Source organism: Hipposideros armiger, unplaced genomic scaffold (genome assembly GCF_001890085.2).
Source record: "Hipposideros armiger isolate ML-2016 unplaced genomic scaffold, ASM189008v1 scaffold_268, whole genome shotgun sequence".
Taxonomy (NCBI): domain Eukaryota; kingdom Metazoa; phylum Chordata; class Mammalia; order Chiroptera; family Hipposideridae; genus Hipposideros; species Hipposideros armiger.
In genome coordinates, this window is record NW_017731618.1 from 891,644 (window position 1) to 911,773 (window position 20,130).

General features: G+C 36.5%; 1 protein-coding gene across 1 annotated transcript in view; it reads right to left on the reverse strand.

Moving 5' to 3' along the window:
* Positions 1-18,349, reverse strand: part of KANSL1L (KAT8 regulatory NSL complex subunit 1 like) — a 99,574-nt gene extending 81,225 nt beyond the window's left edge. Inside the window, 2 exon segments of the mRNA XM_019656858.1 lie at positions 285-1,401; positions 18,179-18,349. Coding sequence (XP_019512403.1) covers positions 285-1,372 — 1,088 coding nt within the window. The 5' untranslated portion in view covers positions 1,373-1,401; positions 18,179-18,349.
* Between the last annotated feature and the right edge of the window lie 1,781 nt (positions 18,350-20,130).

The following is a 20,130-nucleotide window of genomic DNA, read 5'->3' on the forward strand; positions in this document are numbered from 1 at the left end:
CAATAGCCTATTATTCAAGAATAGCAAAAATGCTTACTTACAGCTAATTATTGGTATTTCCTAGATAGAACAATTGGGTTACTTATTTTTTAATAGTACCCATATATTCACACACAGCAATTTAACAAATGAAACATTTTTTTAAAATTCACCAGTTCTATAACTTAAAGATCAAGGCATTAAGATTTTAGAAAACCTATTTCCTTGTAACACATCTTGAAATCAAGACAAAATTGCTGCTACATATACAACAGTAAAAGGTCTAATAATAATTTTGCACTTACACTGCCACATTTTTTTTAATGGTATATTCATCCAAATCATCATCAGAGCTGCTATCAGTTGCATCAGAATCGAGACCCTCTTCAACATGAGATAACAGCCCTGTAGCAGACAGTGCAAATCTTTGGATTTCTGCAGCTGTACACCGTGCAAAGCCATTTTTTGTATCGTTCCACAATTTACTGTCTGCAGTCAATAGGTTGATGTCTGGCTTAATTTCAGTGCACTTAGATAAACTGTTATCCAAAGTTGTGGTAGGTTCATGAAAGGTCTTCATTTTGGGGAGTTGATGTTTCATAGAATACTCCATTTGCTGACCATAGTGCTTGACAACATGCTTTGCCAGGCACATCTGCAAGTGTTTCTGAGTTCTTCTAGCTTGGTTAAGTAAAGTTTTCTGTTTACTTACACAATAAAGTAAACGAGCATTCACTTCCTCCTCTTTTTCAGCAGCTGAGGAAAGAACAGGCACATTTGAATGGCCAGGCCCAATTTTCTTTTGGGCACAATGCAATAAACCCTTTTTTATCTCAGCATCAGTGACTTTACCCAAAAGTGCATTCTTTTGGTACCGTTGACAGTTTTGTAGTTGTACTTTATCTACAGTAGTGTCTTTGGTTATATTTGAATCCAAAATAATTTTTACATCTGTCATGCACTGGCTTGTGGTATCTGACAGAGGTTCCTTTTTGATGAACTCTTCAGACTGAGGATGACAGATTTTACTGAGCTGAATGTTGCTGCCATTATACAGTATGTTTTTCAGCTTATTGCAATTGGGCTCTGCTAATTTCTTCTGTTTATAATTCTCACTGTATTTATTTAATGTAGAATTAGAAGTCATTAAAAGAACTGTCTGATAATGTTTTGAAGACTGAGGGGAGCCAAAATGTTTTAAATTCACAAAATTAGTGTTAAGAGTAGGTTCAGGAGTTGGGAATCCCAGCATCTGGGAGAAAGTGTCTCCCTTTAGCTTTTCATCTACAGTTCTTGAACTTTCCAGGCATAGCATCTTGTCAGACTCCATGGTACTTGGTAAAGATGAAAACCAGATACCCTTTGTTGCTGCCTCCCTCAGAGCTGGGGTCATGGCGAATCCAGCAGATAATCACTGGAAATCTAAAATAATGTAAAAATAAATAGTCAAATATCTAGAAAAAAGTTTTATGCCTAAACGTTTTCCAAAGCCAACAATTTTAATGTTTCTAATTAAAATGTGAGGAGAACCAAACTCCTCCTTTATTTTTCAACTCCTAACACTATCTCTGCTCTTTCTTTCTAGTTCATAAAGAATTCAACTAGGACTAAACTATTCTTCACTCTCACTATATGAGCCAATACCCAAAACTTCAGTTAAAGTTTCACACTACCTAACACAATAAGTGTTAGACAAATATTTGTTGGTATAAATATAGTTGACCATTGAAAAATGCAAGGGTTACAGGCACCAACCTCTCGCAAAGTTGAAAATTCACATATAACCTTTGACTCTTCAAAGTTATAACATAGTTAATTCACACATATTTTGTAATGTTATATGTATTCCTACAATAAAGACAATTTTAAGAAAATTATAAAAAAATTTCTGTATGTAAGTGGACCCACACAGTTCAAACTCGTGTCATTCAAGGCTCAACTGTACATCTCAAGATTCCATTTTTAAACAATGTTTAGATAGTCAAAAGAAAAAATTCCAACCTGGATTCTGGGAATCATACTTGAAAATGTGACTCAATCTCACACTTTCAGCCAAGTTAGAATTACTTATCTTTATAAAATATAATAAATTGCTCAAAATGTCAATTTCTTAATTTAAACTTAACAATCTGAACAGTATATTACTAATTAAAATATACTAAAAATGTAAGATGTAAGTGAATTGAGCTACAAATAAAAAAGTATATAATTTCACAGCTGTTAAAAATAATGTGATAATGAAAAGTTACCTAATCTGTAGTGTGCAAAAATATTTCCTGAAAAAGTATCAGCAGTAATTTTTTCACTTTTCAAAAATGGACAGTTATCAGTTATGATACAAGCTATTATTCTTGTCTGTAAAATATTGGGAACTGTTACAGATGACCACTAAAGATTAATCCCATAATTAAACAAATTTATCCAAAGAAAAAGTATAAAACCATATATTGTGAAATACAGAAAAAGTTAAAATTCAGTACCATTAAAAATTATGAAGATTGAGGGGCTGGTCGAGTGGCTCCGTTAGTTAAGAGCTCGCTCAAGAGTTTGAGCTCTGAGCAACAGCGGTTCGATGCCCAGCCCGAGCTGAGCAGCCGCTGAGCTGCCAACAGGTGGCAGGATGGCTCAGCTTAAAAAAATAAAGAAAAATAAAGAAAAATTATGAAGATTGAACAGTGAAAGCATTTTATATCATTAACAATTAGACATTTTTGAAAACACTTTGGAACTATGATACCCCATTTTTGTTTGTTTCAACACACAACAGTTAAGTCATTTAAAAGGCCACACACTAATATTGAATGTCTCCATTCAACGTACTCCACACCTTTAATCCCTATTTAAAAACACAAAACGAAAACTAAGTCTTTGAAAAGATTAGCAAGAATGTTCAGAAGGAAAAAAAAAAGCAATTTCTACGCAATAAAAACAAAACAAAACAGGGCTGGCCAAGTGGCGCATTGGTTAAGAGTTGGCTTGGGACGCCAGCTCTGAGCAGCAGGGCCCCAGCTCGGATCCCACATTGAGGGCCAGTGATGATGTGCCCTCTACAGCTAAGATGATGAACAACAGCTCGACCTGGAGCTGGGCTGCTGTGAGCTACCGTGAGTGGCTGGCAGCCAGCATGAGCGGCTGTGAGCTGCCATAAGCGGCCATCCAATGGGCGGCGAGTGACTGCCTCACCGGGGAAGAGCGCAATGATGATACCAACATGGGCCACTGAAGTGACATCCTTCACACTAGACTGAAGAACAAAAGGACAGCAACTTGTCTGTTCCCCTTTCCTGATTTCCCAACCCTGTTCCCCTCCCCCAATTCCCCAATAAAATCTTTAAAAAAACACAAACACACACGATTAAAAGCAACTGATAGACTAGCAGAAAATACCTGCAACATACATAACGAAGAAATAATATCCAAAATGTATACAGAACTCCTAAAATGGGCACAGTATTGGGCAGTGAGGCACTGCGCTGATAATGACATCCAAGCAATCATTAAACACACACTCAATTTTACCAGTAATGAAGGAAATGTAGATTAATAAAGCAAGAGACCAGTTTTCAAACCACCAAATGGAAAAGAATGTTTTAAGTCTGAAAATATCACTTATGGGAATCTGAGTAAATAGATTTGTCACATCTATTTAGACTATAATTTGATTCAGTAATTTGATAATAATATGGAACATGTGTTTCTCACATGTGCACAAGAGAGCAGTGTTTCTAATAGCAAAGGATTCTTTCAAAGCAACCTAGATGTTTAACAATAAGAGAATGGATAATTAAACATAATGGGTTACTATACAGCAGTTAAAAAGAATGACCTAGATTTCTATGTGCAATATAGACAAACCTCAAAAACAGTATAAGTTAAAAAAGACAGAGCAGAATATATAGAATGATACCATACAAAATACAAACACAAAACCATACCTACCACACACACACACACACACACACACACACACACACACACACACACGTCTGTGTGTTTATAAGACTAAAAAACAAACCAGAAAAATACCCACCAAATTTTTAACTATAGTTTTGTCCAGTAAGTTCTGTGAAACAGAAGAGTGGTGGTTTAAGAGAAGCTGAATTTTAACTACAAAATTTTATTACTTGGGGTTAAAACACTAAATCCAAAAATGAACCAATGTTAGTGGTTGTTAATTCTGTGTAATAAAAAAAATAGATATTTCCCTTTTTGTACTTTACTATTTAATGTCTCAAAAAAAGTAGAGATTTCTAGCTAATCCTCTCCTCTCCCCCAAGTTCTGTATATCTCAAAATTTATATACTTTTATATGTGTCAAAAATAATAAATCTTATATATAACAGATTCTCATTTGTCTTCAATACAAAAAACAACAAAAAATAACCAGATTATTAGGCCGGCCAAGTGGTGCAATGGTTAAGAGCTGGCCTGGGACACCAGATGGCCCCGGTTCGGATCCCACATATGAGGGCCAGTGACACTGCCCTCTACAGCTAAGATGCTGAACAACAGCTCAACCTGGAGCTGGGCTGCTGTGAGTCGGCCAGCGACGGTGTAGGCTGCAGCTTAGGCTGCAGCCCTTGCTGCAGTGGGTTGCCATGGGCTACCATGTGTAGCCAGTAGTCAGCGTGAGCGGCCAGCAGCCGCTGTGAGCGGCCATCCAGAAGCTGGCGACTGATCTGCCTTGCCCGGGAAGAGCGCAATGATGGTGCCAACTTGGGCCAGTGAAGCAACATCCTCCAAAACTAGACTGAAGAACAAAAAAGGACAGCAGCTTCTCTGTTCCCCCTCCCCCAATTCCCCAGTAAAAATCTTAAAAAAAAAAACCAAAAAAACAGATTATTGAGATTTTAGTTTACATTTTACATTCTACTTTTATGAGAAATAGAAAAATAATTATAAAACAAGTTATTAGCACTGGGAAATTATTTTTCAGGACTCAGTCTGTCACTTGATCAACTCAATAACCTATATGTTCTAATCTATAAATATCTATGTAGTATTTAGATAACTGCATTGATCTCCAAGGGAAACTGCTTTAATCACAGTTCTTGCTGACGATAGTCATATTCAAAAGATAGTACACTCTATCCCCTTCCTACCCACCAACTCCCACTCAAAAAATAGCAGAGTGCTAAGGATATACTAGAAGTGGCTCACAGGGGCAGAGGTGAAATATAGTGAGGCAGTACAGTTCATCTTAAGCCCGAGATAAACTAAAGATAAACTAAAAATAAAGGTAGAGAAAATATACACAGCTAATAGTTAAGAACTAGAGTTGGCAGTGAAAAGAGAAAGAAAAGAAATGTATATTGGGAGTGGCTAAGGTGCATTTATGGTAGAGAATTAGAATAAAACACACACAAAAAAGCTCTGGTGAGATATCTAGGGCTTACTTGGTATGACAGGCAGCTTCTAAAATGATCCTAATAATCCCCATCTCCTGGTATCCATGCCCTTGTGTAATTAATCCTCTCTTGAGTGTGGACTAGATTTAATGACTTGCTTTTAGCAAAAGAGAATGCAGCAGCAGTGATGGGATGTTACTTCCAAGATTAGGTTACAAAGAGACTGTGGTTTCCATTTTGTCACCCCTCTCACTCAGGGATGCCAGCTGCCATGCTGTAAGCTGGAAGACCCACGTAGCAAAGAACTAACATCTCCAGACAACAGAGAGCAATGATCTAAGACCTGCCTACAGGTGTGTGAGTGATCTGAGAAGCAGAGTCTTCCCCAGTCAAACCTTCAGATGACTGCAGTCTGAGCCAACACCTTGATCACAGTCTTGTGAGAAACCTTGAACCAGAAGCCATGCCTGGATTCCTAGCCCACAGAAACTATAAGTGCTTTAAGCCATTAAATTTGGAGGTAATTTGTTAGCTAGCAGTGGATAACCAAAACACTCACATAGGAAGACTTTTGGGTTCTAGTCTCTAGAAGGCCCAGCCATATCATAGTTCCTGTTCTTGGATTTACATGGGGTTCTTATGTTTTCTATTCCCAAGTGTATCCTTAGAAGAAATTCAAGCCTGAAAGTCCCTCTACTTTGCAGCCAAAAGAAACTCATGCAAATAGATATGTCTCCTGTAAATAAAAAAAGTTTAATTATGTTCATATAGTTTTGGCATAAAACATAAGTGCATTTATACCAGTTATTAAATATGTAATCATTGTGTATAACGTTTCCTAACTGATGATCCTAAACTCTACCACTTCTGACTACCTCCATATTACATAAACAACTACACTTATCACTAACACTTCTAAGATCTAAAAAGGCTTGGATTTTTTCCCATTTTGTTAACCATTATATTGCCAACATGAAAAAAGTACTGACATATAGCAGATGCTCAATAAACATTTGGTGAATAAATAAGTGGCTGCCATATACTTAGAATAAAACCCAAGGTCATCCTCAGCATGGCCTACGAAGTTCTACATTATCAGATCCCTGACTACCTTGCCTTCTACAACTGTCTCCATGGATTACTGCACTCCAGAAATAACAGCCTTCAGTCATCTGAAGGCTTGACTGGGGAAGGATCTGCTTCTCAGATCTCTCACACACCTGATGGCAGGCTTGAGGTCATTCTTGCAACAGAACAAGCAAGTCTCTGCTTCAGGGACTTTGTGCTTGGTCTTCTCTCAGCCTGGAAGAATTCCCCACAAATAAGATGGCAGGCTCCTGCACTGCATTCACGTTTCTGCTCTACAGTCACCTCATCAGAGTCCTGCTTTGACCAATATATTTAAAATAGCTTTAGCCCCTCGCTTCATGACTCTCCATTCCCTTACACTGCTGTATTGTTCCTCACAGAACTAATCACTATTTAACATTTTATTACATTCTAGGGAAAAATATAGTTTAAGGGCAAACCTTTACTTTGTTTATTGTTCTAATCCCCAACACTGAAAACAATGCCTGGTACACAATAATTGTCATATATTTGTTAACTGAATTAATAAACAAACAAATGAGTCATGATTTCTAAAAAGTGTTCCAGGATTTAGTAATAAGTAGTAACACCTATTTCAATTCCTATTTTTAAAATAAATGCTACAAACAGAGCAGTATGTAAAAAGGATAATATCTCAAAACCAAGTATGGCTATTCCATAAATGCAAGACTGGTTCAACATTTTGTTTTTTAAATTGATCATTGAAATTTACAATACCAAAAAACTGAAGAGGAAAAAATACGATTTCAATAGATGAATAAAAAGTATTTGACAAAATTGAAAATCTATTCATGATTAGGAAAACTAAAACTCAGCAAATTAGGAAAAGGAAGGAAATTGCTTACCTTGACAAAGAGCATCTACCCAAAAGCCTAGCGATCACTTCCTAATTAATGATGAAAGACTAAATACTTCTGTCCTAAGATTGGAAATGAGGCAAGGTGTCTGTTTTCACCACTCCCATACATCATCACACTGGAGGTACTAGCCAGTGGAATAGGGAAAGAAAAAAGAAATAAAAGGCAGACAGATTGGAAAGAAAAAATGTAAAACTGTGTCTATTCACAGATGACATGATTTCCTATATAGAAAATCCCAAGGAACCTATAAAAAAGCACCTAGATCTGATGAGTTTACTGAGGTAGCAGGCATGAGGTCAAGGCACAAAAAATAATTTATATTTCTATGTGCTAGAAATGAAAAAAAATGGAAATAGAAATTTTAAAGTTAGTATTAATTCTAATAGCTCCAAAACAGCAAAATACATAGATATAAATCTAACAAAATATGTGCAAGGTCTATACACTGAAAAAAAAAAAANCAGTGACTCACTCACATCCCCTCACACTTACCAGTTCAGCACACACAGACCTGCCTTCCAACTGCCAGCACCTGCACTTCTTTGAGGCTTTTGTTGTTGTTGTTGTTGTTGTTGTTGATGTTGCTTGTGCCTGCTTTGTCACCCAAGTGGCATAACAGAAGTACAAGGGAATTAACACAACCAGGAAACAGCCTTCACTCAGTGACTGATGGGATTTGATGCACAAATACTCCAGCTTCCTCACCTCTCAAATGGGTTAACTCAGGCATATATTTTTACAGTGGCTCCCCAAGTTTCCTGTGGAATATGAAACTCCAGTCTTCCACAATAGTAAAGTGCTTGATAAGACAATCTTTGCCTGCCCAATCAATGCCTTATTATATATAGGTACTTTATACTTAAATTTTCATCTAATTATCTCCAGAACTCTCTAAGTTAGACCAAAGAAAAATTCTGATTCGGAGGGTTAAGAATAACTTTAACCTTTTCTCAAGGTCACAGAGCAAGCCATGACTGTAATAACAGTATATCCAGAACCTCTGCTCCTTCACCAAAGGAACAGAACTCTGGGGTGGAGGTGGGAGGTTCCATTTATATTGTAGTATAAAGAGTGTACCACAAACCTACAAAAAAACCATAAAATACTCCCATTTTTCTTTCCAAAGGAAATTAACTTTTTAAAAAATTGTCTAATGCATACTAGTCTCTCAACTAAAAGTTATTTTTAAAGTGTATCAGTAATGTCATTATGAATTAATCTATTGCCTACATTTTTGGAGTGAAAGGAAAAGGGCAAGCCAAATATATATTTAAAATGACAATGGTAATGGCAATGGTCAGTGTGAGTGCTTCCAATTCCCGCAAACAATTACATTCCTTCACAGCTAAACTTCCTAGTCAGAGTGAAGGAATTTGTTTTTCTTATCAGGACTATAAACTTAAAAGAAACAAAAGAAAAAAGAAAAAAGGAAAGGCATTTATAACAATATAATTTAAGATTTTAAAGATGAACCTAATACATTTTACTTATCAATACCTTAAAAATGCAAATGTTAAACAGTATAGTAAAATAATTACTTTTAAATGTCCACATTTTTGCATATTTCATTCATTCATTCATTAAACACATGCTCATGCTGGTTCTAAGANTTACAATCCAGCAAATGGTAGATACACAATAAATATTCAAATAAGAAAATGTCAAGTATATAAGAGTTCCATAGTGTCTTTATAAAAATTAAACAAAGTAGAGTAATAGAATATGACTACATTGGGGTAAGAATTAATTTAGATTTGTTAGATGAAGGAATACCTCTGTGTTAATGACCTCTGAGACCTGAAATGACCATAAGCTAACCAAGATTTGGGGTAAGAGCCTTCCAAGAAAAAAAGACAACTAATAGTAAGCTTTCAGGCAGGAATAAATATGGTGTGTTTGTGGAACAAATGACAAACATGTCTATAACATAGAGCCAGAGAGAGAAAGTAATAGGAAATAAGATCAGAAAGAAAGATAGGGTTCAAACCATGGACATTTTATGCAAGTCAAAGGAAAGCCACTAAAGATATCTGGATGAGGGAGTAACATGATCTGATTTACATTTTTTTATTAAAAAAAATTACTCTGGCTGTTCTGTAGATAAATAAAAAAAAAGGTACTGGAGAAAGAATGGAAACAACTTCCAAGAATGAAAGCAGGAAGATCAGTCAGGAAGCCACTGAAGTAATCTAAAGGAGAGATGGTACTGATGGCTTGAACTGGTGGGGTAGTAGTACAAATGAAAATTGATAAATCTAGGATACATTTCAAAGTTGAGTTGAAAAACTTTTGGCAGCTAAGATTTTGTGGGGCTTAAGGAGAAGAAAGGAATCAAGTATGACTTAGGTTTTGGCTTCGGCAACTGGGTGGTCAGTGGTGCTATATTCTGAAATGGAGCCGACTTGGAGAGACAAAAGGTTGAAGAAAAATTAAAAGTTCTGTTTGGGATATGTTGACTCTGAAGTGCCTATTAGCTGACCAAGTGGAAGCATTTGGGTAAGCAAGTCTAGAGTTCAGGCACAAAGTCATAATTAGAGATATTATTTTGTGGTATCACTGGCATATAAATGGCATTTAAAGCCACAGAATCAGAAGACTTTATCTAGGGAGAGAATATAGGCAAGGAAGAGAAAGGAGCCCAGGATCAAGCCCTGGAGTTAACTCAAATTCATTGGAGCAAAGGAGGAGGAGCTACAAAAAAAGAGCCTTAAAAGGAGACTTAAAAAGCCTGTCAGTGAGATCAAAGGAAATCCCAGAGTGCAGAATTGTTTAAAAGTATATAAAGAAGACGCAGACAGCTATATGAAATGGTACAGTAAGGTCAAATAAAATGAGGATAAAGAAGTGACAGATAACATATTACTTTCTAAGAAATCTGCTGAAAAGTCTTGCTTTTTCTTGTTAAAAGTGCATTAAAGAAATACCCAATGCCAGCCTGTATTAGCCTTTCATGTTGAGGAAGGTTAACTACCCAACACCCTCAAGCCATTCTGTCCCACCTATCAGGGGGAAACAACTGAGTTCACAGCCCAGGGGTACAGGCCTACTAAAAGAGAGACCTAAACATCAGACTTGAGAACATGTCCCCTACCCTCACATCTTACTAAAGACCTATTTGCTGGAGTTCTTTTTACCCAATACATCATGTCCCCTCTTTCAACAAAAAATTACAAGGCATACTAAAAGATTAAATAGGGGAGAAGGTCCAAGATGGTAGATTAGGTAAACTTTGTGCCTGCTGCCTCCCAGGATCACACCAAAATTACAAACAAATTATAGTTCAACCTCAAGAATCATCTGAAGACTAGCTGAACAGAACCCCTATAACTAAGGATCTAAAGAAGAGGCCACATGGAGACTGAAAATAAAAGAAAGAAAAAGAGAGAGAGAGAGAGAGAGAGAGAGAGAGAGAGAGAGAGAGAGAGAGAGAAAGGAGAGAGAGACACATAACATACAGTTTGAAGAAACACAGCAAGTGTCAGAATTAGACATAGATGGCAGGAATGTTGGAATTACCAGACTGTGAATTTAAAACAACTTAAACAACAAATTATGACTAATTTGCTAAGGGCATTAATGGAAAAACAGATTAATGCAAGAACAGACACATAATGTAAAGCAGAGAGATGGGCATTCTAAGAAAGAATAAAAAAAGAAATGCTAGAGAGCAATAACACTGCAACAGAAACGAGAATGCTTCTGATGGGCTTATTATTTGACTGGACATGACTGAGAAAAGAATCTCTGAGCTTCAAGGTATGTCAATAGAGATTTCTAAAAGTCAAAAACAAAGAGAAAAAAGACTGAAAAAAATAGAATATCCAAAAACTGTGGGATAACTACAAAAGATGTTAACATACATGAAAATAACAAAAGGTAAAAAGAGAAAATTATAGAAGTAATGACTGAGAATTTCTCCAAATTAATGACAGATATCAAACCACATATCCAGGAAGTTCACAGAACACCAAGCAAGATATATGCCAAAAGTAATGAAATAGCATATATCATTTGATAACTGAAGCAATGTATGAAAATGTTACATAAAACTATTTACAATAATTAGTAGTATACTTACAACAAATAGTTCATTTAATTTTTTTTACTAAAAATTATCACATATTTTCCCAATAGAATGAAAGCTGCATGAAGGCAGGAATTGAATGTTGTCATTCACTGCAGAATCCTATAATGTTGTTTGGCACATAGCAGGCACTAAATAAGTATTTACTCAATAAATACCACCCAAAATAATAAAAAAATTATTTTAAAATTTCAAGGAAGGGGTTCATGAGCTATTTTATTGTGAAAGGAATTATAAGGCCAGGAAACATTACTATAGAACATTGCTGTCCCATTGAAACATCACGTGAGCTGCATATGTAACTAAAATTTTCTACTAGACATATTTCAAAAAGTAGAAAGAAACATATGAAATTAATTTTGATTTCATTAAGCCCATTATATACAAAATATTACTTCAACCGTAATCAATATAAAAATATCTTGTAAGATATTTTATCTTCTTCTGTATGTGTGCTTAGTCTTCAAAATCCAGAGTTTATTTTACATTTAGCAAAAACTCAGTTTGGATTGGTCACATTTCAAGTGCTCAATAGTCACATGCGGTTAAAGAACTATACTAGATAGACAATACAAAATATAAAGTATATGGTTCCCCTAATTAAATAGGAATAACTAAAATATTTCAGTCCCCAAAATTCCCAGCCAAACATATTGTTTAGTATTTTTAGGCACCTATAATACTTTAGCCAAACATATTGTTTAGTATTTTTAGGCACCTATAATACTTGAGGTTATGCATAAAGAATATAGAAGGCAAATCCTCAAAGAACTTTCTAAGGAGCATCTTGATCTTATGACTTTTCACTTTCTAATTATTCAGTTTCACATTATGCACATAATTGCATGGGGAAAAAAGTATTTGAATCTTAGTTAAATTTGAGACATTTCTTCCTACCTGCTAAAATACCGTACTCTACTTACTTAAGGCACCACCATCATATTCGATGATTATTTATTTTGTATATACCCAAGATATTCAGGCAAAATAGGTTTCTTTTCTAAAACAGTTTAGTCTGATGATATGGGACTTCAAACAATCTGGAAGGGATAAAACTGAAAAAAAAAATAAAGAAAGAAAGAAACTCCTTTTAACCATGACACACAGAAACTAAAATGTTAAGCTGACAAGATTTAAGAAACAAAACTGCAAGTTAAGAAACTATATCAGGACCCTTTAAGCAACTAGATAATTTTGATTATCAAGAGGATAGTTCTAGACAATCCAAAGATCAACTATATCTCGGGGACATGAATTTCACGGCTATGTTTTTACAATACAGTTTTCAACTTACATTCCAGTTTAACTAAAAGTAAGTAAATAATTATTCTTTAGCACATCTGCAGCATAGAAAATTTGGGGGTGAAAAAAAAAAAAGTCTGTTGTAAAACTGTTACAGATAATCCACCATGTAAATAACCCTCTACTGAACAGTCCAGATCTCAATATGCATACATTTTTCTTAGAAATCTAAAAAAAAATACCAACCAAAGAGAAATTTTCAGTAAGCCAAGCCAAAGTTTATGCCTTTAAGTAAGAAATATTTAAAAACTAGCAGAATCAAAATTTTTCTTTTTTTGGTTATACTAAATTTCGTAATTATAAATAAAATGAAATTAATTCAGTAAAAAAAAATAAGGGTATTGTAAAGTAAGTCTATAATATAAACTCTAATATTTGATCTACAATTTAATCCAAAAAAAAAAATGTTGTGAATTAAGGAAGAAATGAGTTGTTCTGATAGCATTATTACTACAAATGAAAAGTCTTCCCCTATTGTCTCTGTTTCCATTAGTGACCATCTTTATTTCTAAGATTTGTAAGTCGTACATATTTATGAATTTAGCATTAAATGCAATCTCATCCCTTCAACATGAGATACAATAAATATTATGTCATCCCTCAAAAGATGCTTGTACATAGTAAGATAATTACGATGTCAATAGAGTTGATCTAAACACTTGATAATCAGGTCTGTACAAATTAATATATAGGTCACAAATACCAAACAATTTTTGGCATACTTTTTAAAAAAAATAAAAAATGTGTTAATATAATATAGTCTACAGAGCTGAAACTGATAATCTAGACAATCTAGACAAGAAGAACCACTAGACAATCTAGATAAGAACCACCCTTCCTCCTAAGCATAAACATTGAAAACTAAAGACCAAATCTGATTTTCCATCCCCCAGAAAACCGCTCCAGATTTTACTATGATTTATAATCTAGCACACAAATGTACATTTCAGATAGTTCACAGAAAATATCCTAGCCAAATCTACCCCTGAACATTACATTTGCTCTTTCAGCTGGAATCTGGATAATCCCAATTCTCTTAAATGCAGAGCAGAAACACAAAGTAGGAATTAAAGTATCACAAACAAGGCAGATTCATCCGCAAGTTAAAAGAAAGTGAAAAGACTTTCAGCATTTTGAGAGATGGGAAGGAACACCCTGAAATAGGAACAAATATTAAATTATTTCCACACTTACAACTTAAATGTGTTTCACATAGCTGATCTATTACAACAAAGAAAGAGTAGGAAAAAAATTCCTTTAGCAAAATATAAGCAGCTCTTTTAAACATTACTGAAATATATAGGAACTCAATATCTAATTTGTAACTCAAAGGAAAATCCAATCAAAACAATAAAAGTAGTGAGATTTACATTGGTATAATTTTGTCCCTCTAAAATCTAGGAATTAATGAAAGGTATGAATACAAAATATAGTGTTGTTTTCAAGATTTCTTTATGCTACATATGGACAGTCTCACTGCAGTAATTGGAATGACCAGGGTAGTTGCCTCAGTACTTTGTACTCAACAATGTTTACAGCAAAAACTTCCACTTTGAAAACTATGCCTAAAAAGGAATTCTCTTTAAAGACTAAAAGAATTTAATTAAAGATAAAGCCACTTGGGTGGCCACATAACGTATTAAACAGATCATACTTTAAGCAGAATTATTACTATTCAGTTACAAATGCATGACTCATGGAAATATAAATGAAGAGTCTCTTTTTTTTTCTGTGTACATTACATCAATTTGGTTCCAGAAATTTACATTTAGAAGTACACTATCACATTTGCTCAGTCTATAGATTTTGGCTCCTATTTAACTTCATGTGGTTAAACATTGATTAATGATCTACTACCAAATAGAAAAAATTACTTTTAAAAACATGTTTGAGAATACTTGGTCTTACAGGATTGGAAACAATAAGCAAAAAGTTCATTAAAACTATTAACAAAGCCTCAATATTATAAATGAATGCATTTTCTCCTATTTCTGCAATACTTAGAATGTTCGCATCCATAAGGTGTTTCTGAAAACCTAAAGAATATTATCAAATATTTAAATTTTTCATTATAAATTGTCTTCAGATTTTCATTATAAACTGTCTACAGGCAAGTACAATACCAGTTTTGTTAACGTTTGGTGGTAGTTTATTTGTCCCACATGATCAGAGAATAAGCAGCAGACTTCAGTGAAATCTCTCTTCAAGACAACATTTAGAAAGGAAAAAAACAAACAAACCAACAAATCTTTTGGAAATGATACATACACCTTCCTTGCCTTTCTAAACAAAACATACTGAAAATAATGTAAGACTGTATGATGACTCAAGGTCATTATGTACAAGGATAGAGGTATAAGAGATGATATGCTTTAAAGTCAGTAAATTGGATACTAGTAATTACCTATTAGCTGTCACTTTTGTTGCAAGCAGCTCCATTCCTTGCTGTTTATAATGTGAAGAACCTCATCAGTAAACAATCCTAAACACAATTCTAAACCTGAAGGAAATAGATTTCTGCCTCCTTCAACTACTAATACTGTGTAGACAAATGTAAAAGGACATGAAGAGATAAATAACTGAATAAATTATGAAAACAAAAATTACATATGACAAATTTCATGTGGTAGATTAACAGTAGTAAAAGATGTTACATATAATAATTGGTGGGTTATCAAGAACAATCTGAATAATGAAACAAAGCAACTTTAGACAGTAGGCTTTTTTTTTAAGATAGAAAAGGCTACACTGAAACTAGACCAATCAAAGTGAAATTATAAGTGAATTCCATACAAGATAGATGAAAGAATGAAGGAAATGAAAGTTATCATGATAAATGGCATCAAAGGTGGATGGAACTCAGATAATGCAGCAATTGGGAAGTCATTGGACCTTTTAGTAGACAACTGTGATAAAATCAATGCCCCCCTCCCCTAGCAAAAATAAGTACTCAAGGTAATGGATCAGTGAAATAATAGTAAGTAGTATATTGCCAACAATGTACTCATAAATTGAGTAAGGAAAAAAAGTAAGACATAATTTCCTGACCTCCCAGAGGTCAAAAAGGCAAATATTAACAGCCAACTGGCAAGTATTTACTGAGCATCCACTATGATTTGCAGCATGTCAAATATTACATATATTCCTCTCCTTCTCACAGCTTACAGTAAGTTAAGAAAATACAGATCTCAGACATTAAGTGAAAAAAATTTATGCAAATTAAAGCAAAGTTTTCATTTTAATGTAATACCAGGTTATGAACAAAGATGTAATGTGAGGCATGCTCATATGTTAGATGAGTATGAATCAAAATATTCTGGAGGGTAATTTCGTGATGTTACAAGAGCTTAAACAAATACACACATGGACTTTGACCCAGTAATTCCTCTTTTACAAATCTACGGAAAAAAATTTTCAAAAATTTATGTAAAAGACCATTCTCTATAGTGAAATTTATACTAGTAAAACATTAGAAACATCCCAAACATCTGCCAATAGAAAAAATATATATTTACGATAGTTACATGATGTAAAGCAGCCAAAAATAACTTTTTCAAAGACTATTTAATGACATGGGAATGTCTATGAGGTCAAGTCAGATGAAAATGCCACTGGATCCCATTTTTAAGAAAAATACACAAAAATGCATTGGAAAATATTTAGCGAGAAATACGAATTATTTGTTTTTCTTATTCTGACTCATCTTGATTTTCCAAACTATTTTGTACTAAACAAGTTTAACAAAATAAGCAATTAAAGGGCGCACATCATACACACAAAAAGTAAAAACATCAATGTGATAAGATTGGCCTGGATCAAGAAAAGTTTCATGTAAAAATAATTGCTCCAGGAGAGTGGGAGGAAAAGAAGTAATGGCTATCTAGATTAAAAGAAATGGTGGCACCCTTGACACTAATCTGAATAAGCAGGCGGAAACTGAGGGAAAATCAAATAGATACAACAGATTTATAGGACATTCAAATATATCCTATTTCATGATTCATTCATTGTTTATAGTCTTTCCGGTATGCTGGCTTAAAAAAAAAAAAATCCCGACTTGTGTTACAAAACAGTATTACGTGGCAATTTCTGTATTTGTAATGTTGGTAAAGATTATAAATCACTTTTACTAACACAAGGCTTTTGATTTCATAACAATCTCTTAAGGCAGGAACAATACTATGAAGCTATTTACAAGAGAAAATCTCCGAAGATTGAGATCGGAGAAGTTGTGACTTGCCCAAAACAGCCAGTTAAGAATCGGATACAGCAGAGACCACTCACAGCTAAGCCTCTTTCTCAAGCAATCTACATTCCAGAACTCCAGGTTTTCCTCCAATACTATCTTTAGAGCTGCTTTTTCCTAGTCAAAAACACTGCCGGTTTTGTCTGCAGTACTGGTAAATATCTCACTTTTCGGTTTTGTTGCTAACAAACCTGCCTCACCCTGTATTTTAAAAACATTCCTACCGACCCAAACGAAGTTAAGCAGACCGGTTAAGGAAAGACGAAAGAAGCTATCCTCTTAAATCTCGCCAGCTGACTCAAGTTTGGGGAAAGCAAAAGGGAATGTGCTTTCCCTTTTAATGTGTTTTTAAAACTTTCCCATAGTTTTTAAAAAAAGAAAAAAAAAAAAAACCTGTACCGCTGACCAGAGGAGGAGTGGATCTGCCTCGGACAGATCGGGTAGGGAACGAATCAAACGCTAATTTTCTCGAAGAAAACATTGTAAGCACATCCATCCAGTGCCTTCCCGCTTCGTTGCAGGACTAACGTCTTCCTTTCCAATGGTTTCTATAATGACCATAGTCTTGTATTTCTTGCTACCAAACAAATTTTACCAAGTAACCGCAAATTTTCCAGCAACATAGGTCCCTTCAGCACATCGAGCTGACACAAACTTAGGAACACCATTCCTCAGTACTTCTCTAGATTCTCCACCTCCATCCCATCTAATGGAATGGCCAAATCAACGTCTGCCTGAAATAAAGTATGAAACAAAACAAGGGTGACATCCAACACAGCCGGCACAGACCCAGAGCTCCCCAAAACAGAGGCACTACAACCACACCCACTGAGGCGTGGCCGCCGAGGCAAGGGGCGGGCCCAGACCACGTGTCCTGCCTTCTGCGCACGCGCCCGCCAAAACAAAAGGAAGGCCTGCCAAGCCCCTCCCCTTCCCCACGTGACCGCGACTAGGTCCGCCCCCACCCCTCCCTCCACCCCTTCCCTCCCCTCCCTCCAGCTTCTGCCAAGGCTGTTAGGTTTAGCCGTTTAAATTTGGCTGTGGTCCGACCCCTGCCCTAGAGCGGAATCCTGTGCCGGGACCCAGAGTCCAACAGCCCAGAGAATTCGGGGGACGAGGAGGCTGCTGGTCGGTCGTCTGGCCCGCAAGTCCACCCGGCGGTCTTCGCTCTCCCTTCCCCGTTCTGCCGCCGTCCCAAGCAGAGGAGACCCACCCACCTCAGCCCACCGCTGAGACGCCGGCCACTCGCCTGCTGGGGTGCCCTGGCTCCCCTCCGCCGCCGCACCTTCGGTTCGGCCGTGGTGGGGGCTGCTGAGGTGATCTCTAGCTGCCCGCCCGCCTCCCCCAACCCGGGGCGCCGCTGACTCGTCTGCAGAGTGCGCCCCGCTCCCGCCCCGGCTGCCGCCGCTGCCGCCGCGGTTTAACAGTCCGCCCGCTGCCCGCAGCTCCGAGCGGCTCGGGGGACGGAACCCTGCGGTGGTGGAGGAACAGTGGGCGGGGCGCGGCGCCAGCCAATGGCAACGGGGGAGGAGCTGTGCTATGCAAATGAAGCGGGTGGCGGGGAAACCCCGGCAGGGGCGGGGCCTGCGGAAGCGGCTGGAAGCGTTCTGGAAGTGGTTGGAGCGCTTCGCCCGAACCCCGCTGCAGAGGCGCGGTGGCTCCCTGGAGGCGGGTTTCGTGTAGCTCCCGTTTCCTCCTTCCCTCTTCCCAGTGCCAGCCGGGAAAAACATACATATACAACAAAAACACGGCGGGGCGACTTCCCGTCCCTGCTTTGCTATTTTTGTACCACTGTGATAGGAAAAACAAAGCGCTGGGGAAAATCAGGGTGCTTTAAGCCCTGTCGCCCGCCCCGGGGCTGCACGGGCTCCGGTCGTCCTGACCATCGCACCCAGCCGCTGGAGGGGCAAGTTTTAACAAAGCTATGTCACAGTTGTCAAGTGTACATATCTCCGTGCATTTGCTTTTATTTGGGTTGTGCGTTCAAATCCAAAGTCATAATTTTGTATGAGCCTCCCCCCCACCCCCCGCAAGGGGCCCTGAAATAGGGTGACAAATCTGCCATGGATACTGCTGGGTCGTTTTATGGTAAAAATCAGGAGCCGCCAGTTCAAGCATTTTAAAATCTGTACAAAACTGGTTTGAGTGGCGCTAAAGTTCACTCTGTTCTGCAGTAGCGCAGTCAAATAAATAAACGGAGTTTTATGTGGAGATAGCTGGTCAGGGACACATAAAAACCCCAGAGTCTTGCACCTGGCCCAGCGATCCACTTACCACTAAAGTACACCCAGCACTTCCCCAGCCACACACTCAATTTTTTTTTTTTTTTAGACTCAACACTAAATACAGCTCTTTAGATGATGGATTACAGGCTTTCCTAAGTACCTAATTTTCACATGGAATGATTTAGGGGGTGAAGTGCACTAGAAATTTGGAATACAGAAAAACAATTGCCATTTTTTCAACCTTATTAATTGGATAAAATCATGGTGGGGGGAAAACAAGGAATAGGAGTTCAAGCAAAGCGTAAGATATAACACAGATTACTGAAATTGGAAAATAACCAGCTTGTTATTTATTGACCTTTCTAGTAGATTGTGACTTTACTGCAATATTTTTTATGGCAAGTTGCATTTATAGCAAAGAATGCGTTTTAATAATTCCTCAAAACAATAATTTCACCTTTATGTGGGATAAAGGAAGAGTTTGAGGAAATTGATTTACCTTCATTGGAATAAAAATTATAAGTGAATGATATGTTGTGGAAATAATTAAATCAACAAATATTTATTTGATGTTTACCATATTCAAAGCGCTGTTCTAGTCCCTGGGAACAGAAATGCAAAAACGAATAAGGCATTAAAATGTTTTATTTTTAATTAACAGTCTGAGAAGTCAAATAATGGCATGTGTTGAGATAGCGCAAAGGAAATTTTTTTTGTTTGAGCTGGATATTTTGAAAGACTTTAGGCAGAGAAAGAAAGAAGGCATCAATAGTTCAGGAGATAGTATCTTTGAGCTTGAGTAGAGGTTGTGTATATCATTTTTTGGGACTGGCAAAGTACACTGTCAACTAAATTGAATAAATATTGAATAACAGGAATTCAGATTTTAACTTGAAAGAATTGTACTGCCATGAAATCATGCAAAGAAAGTTTTCTCCTATGAAATAATTAATTATTAAAACAAATATTCATATAT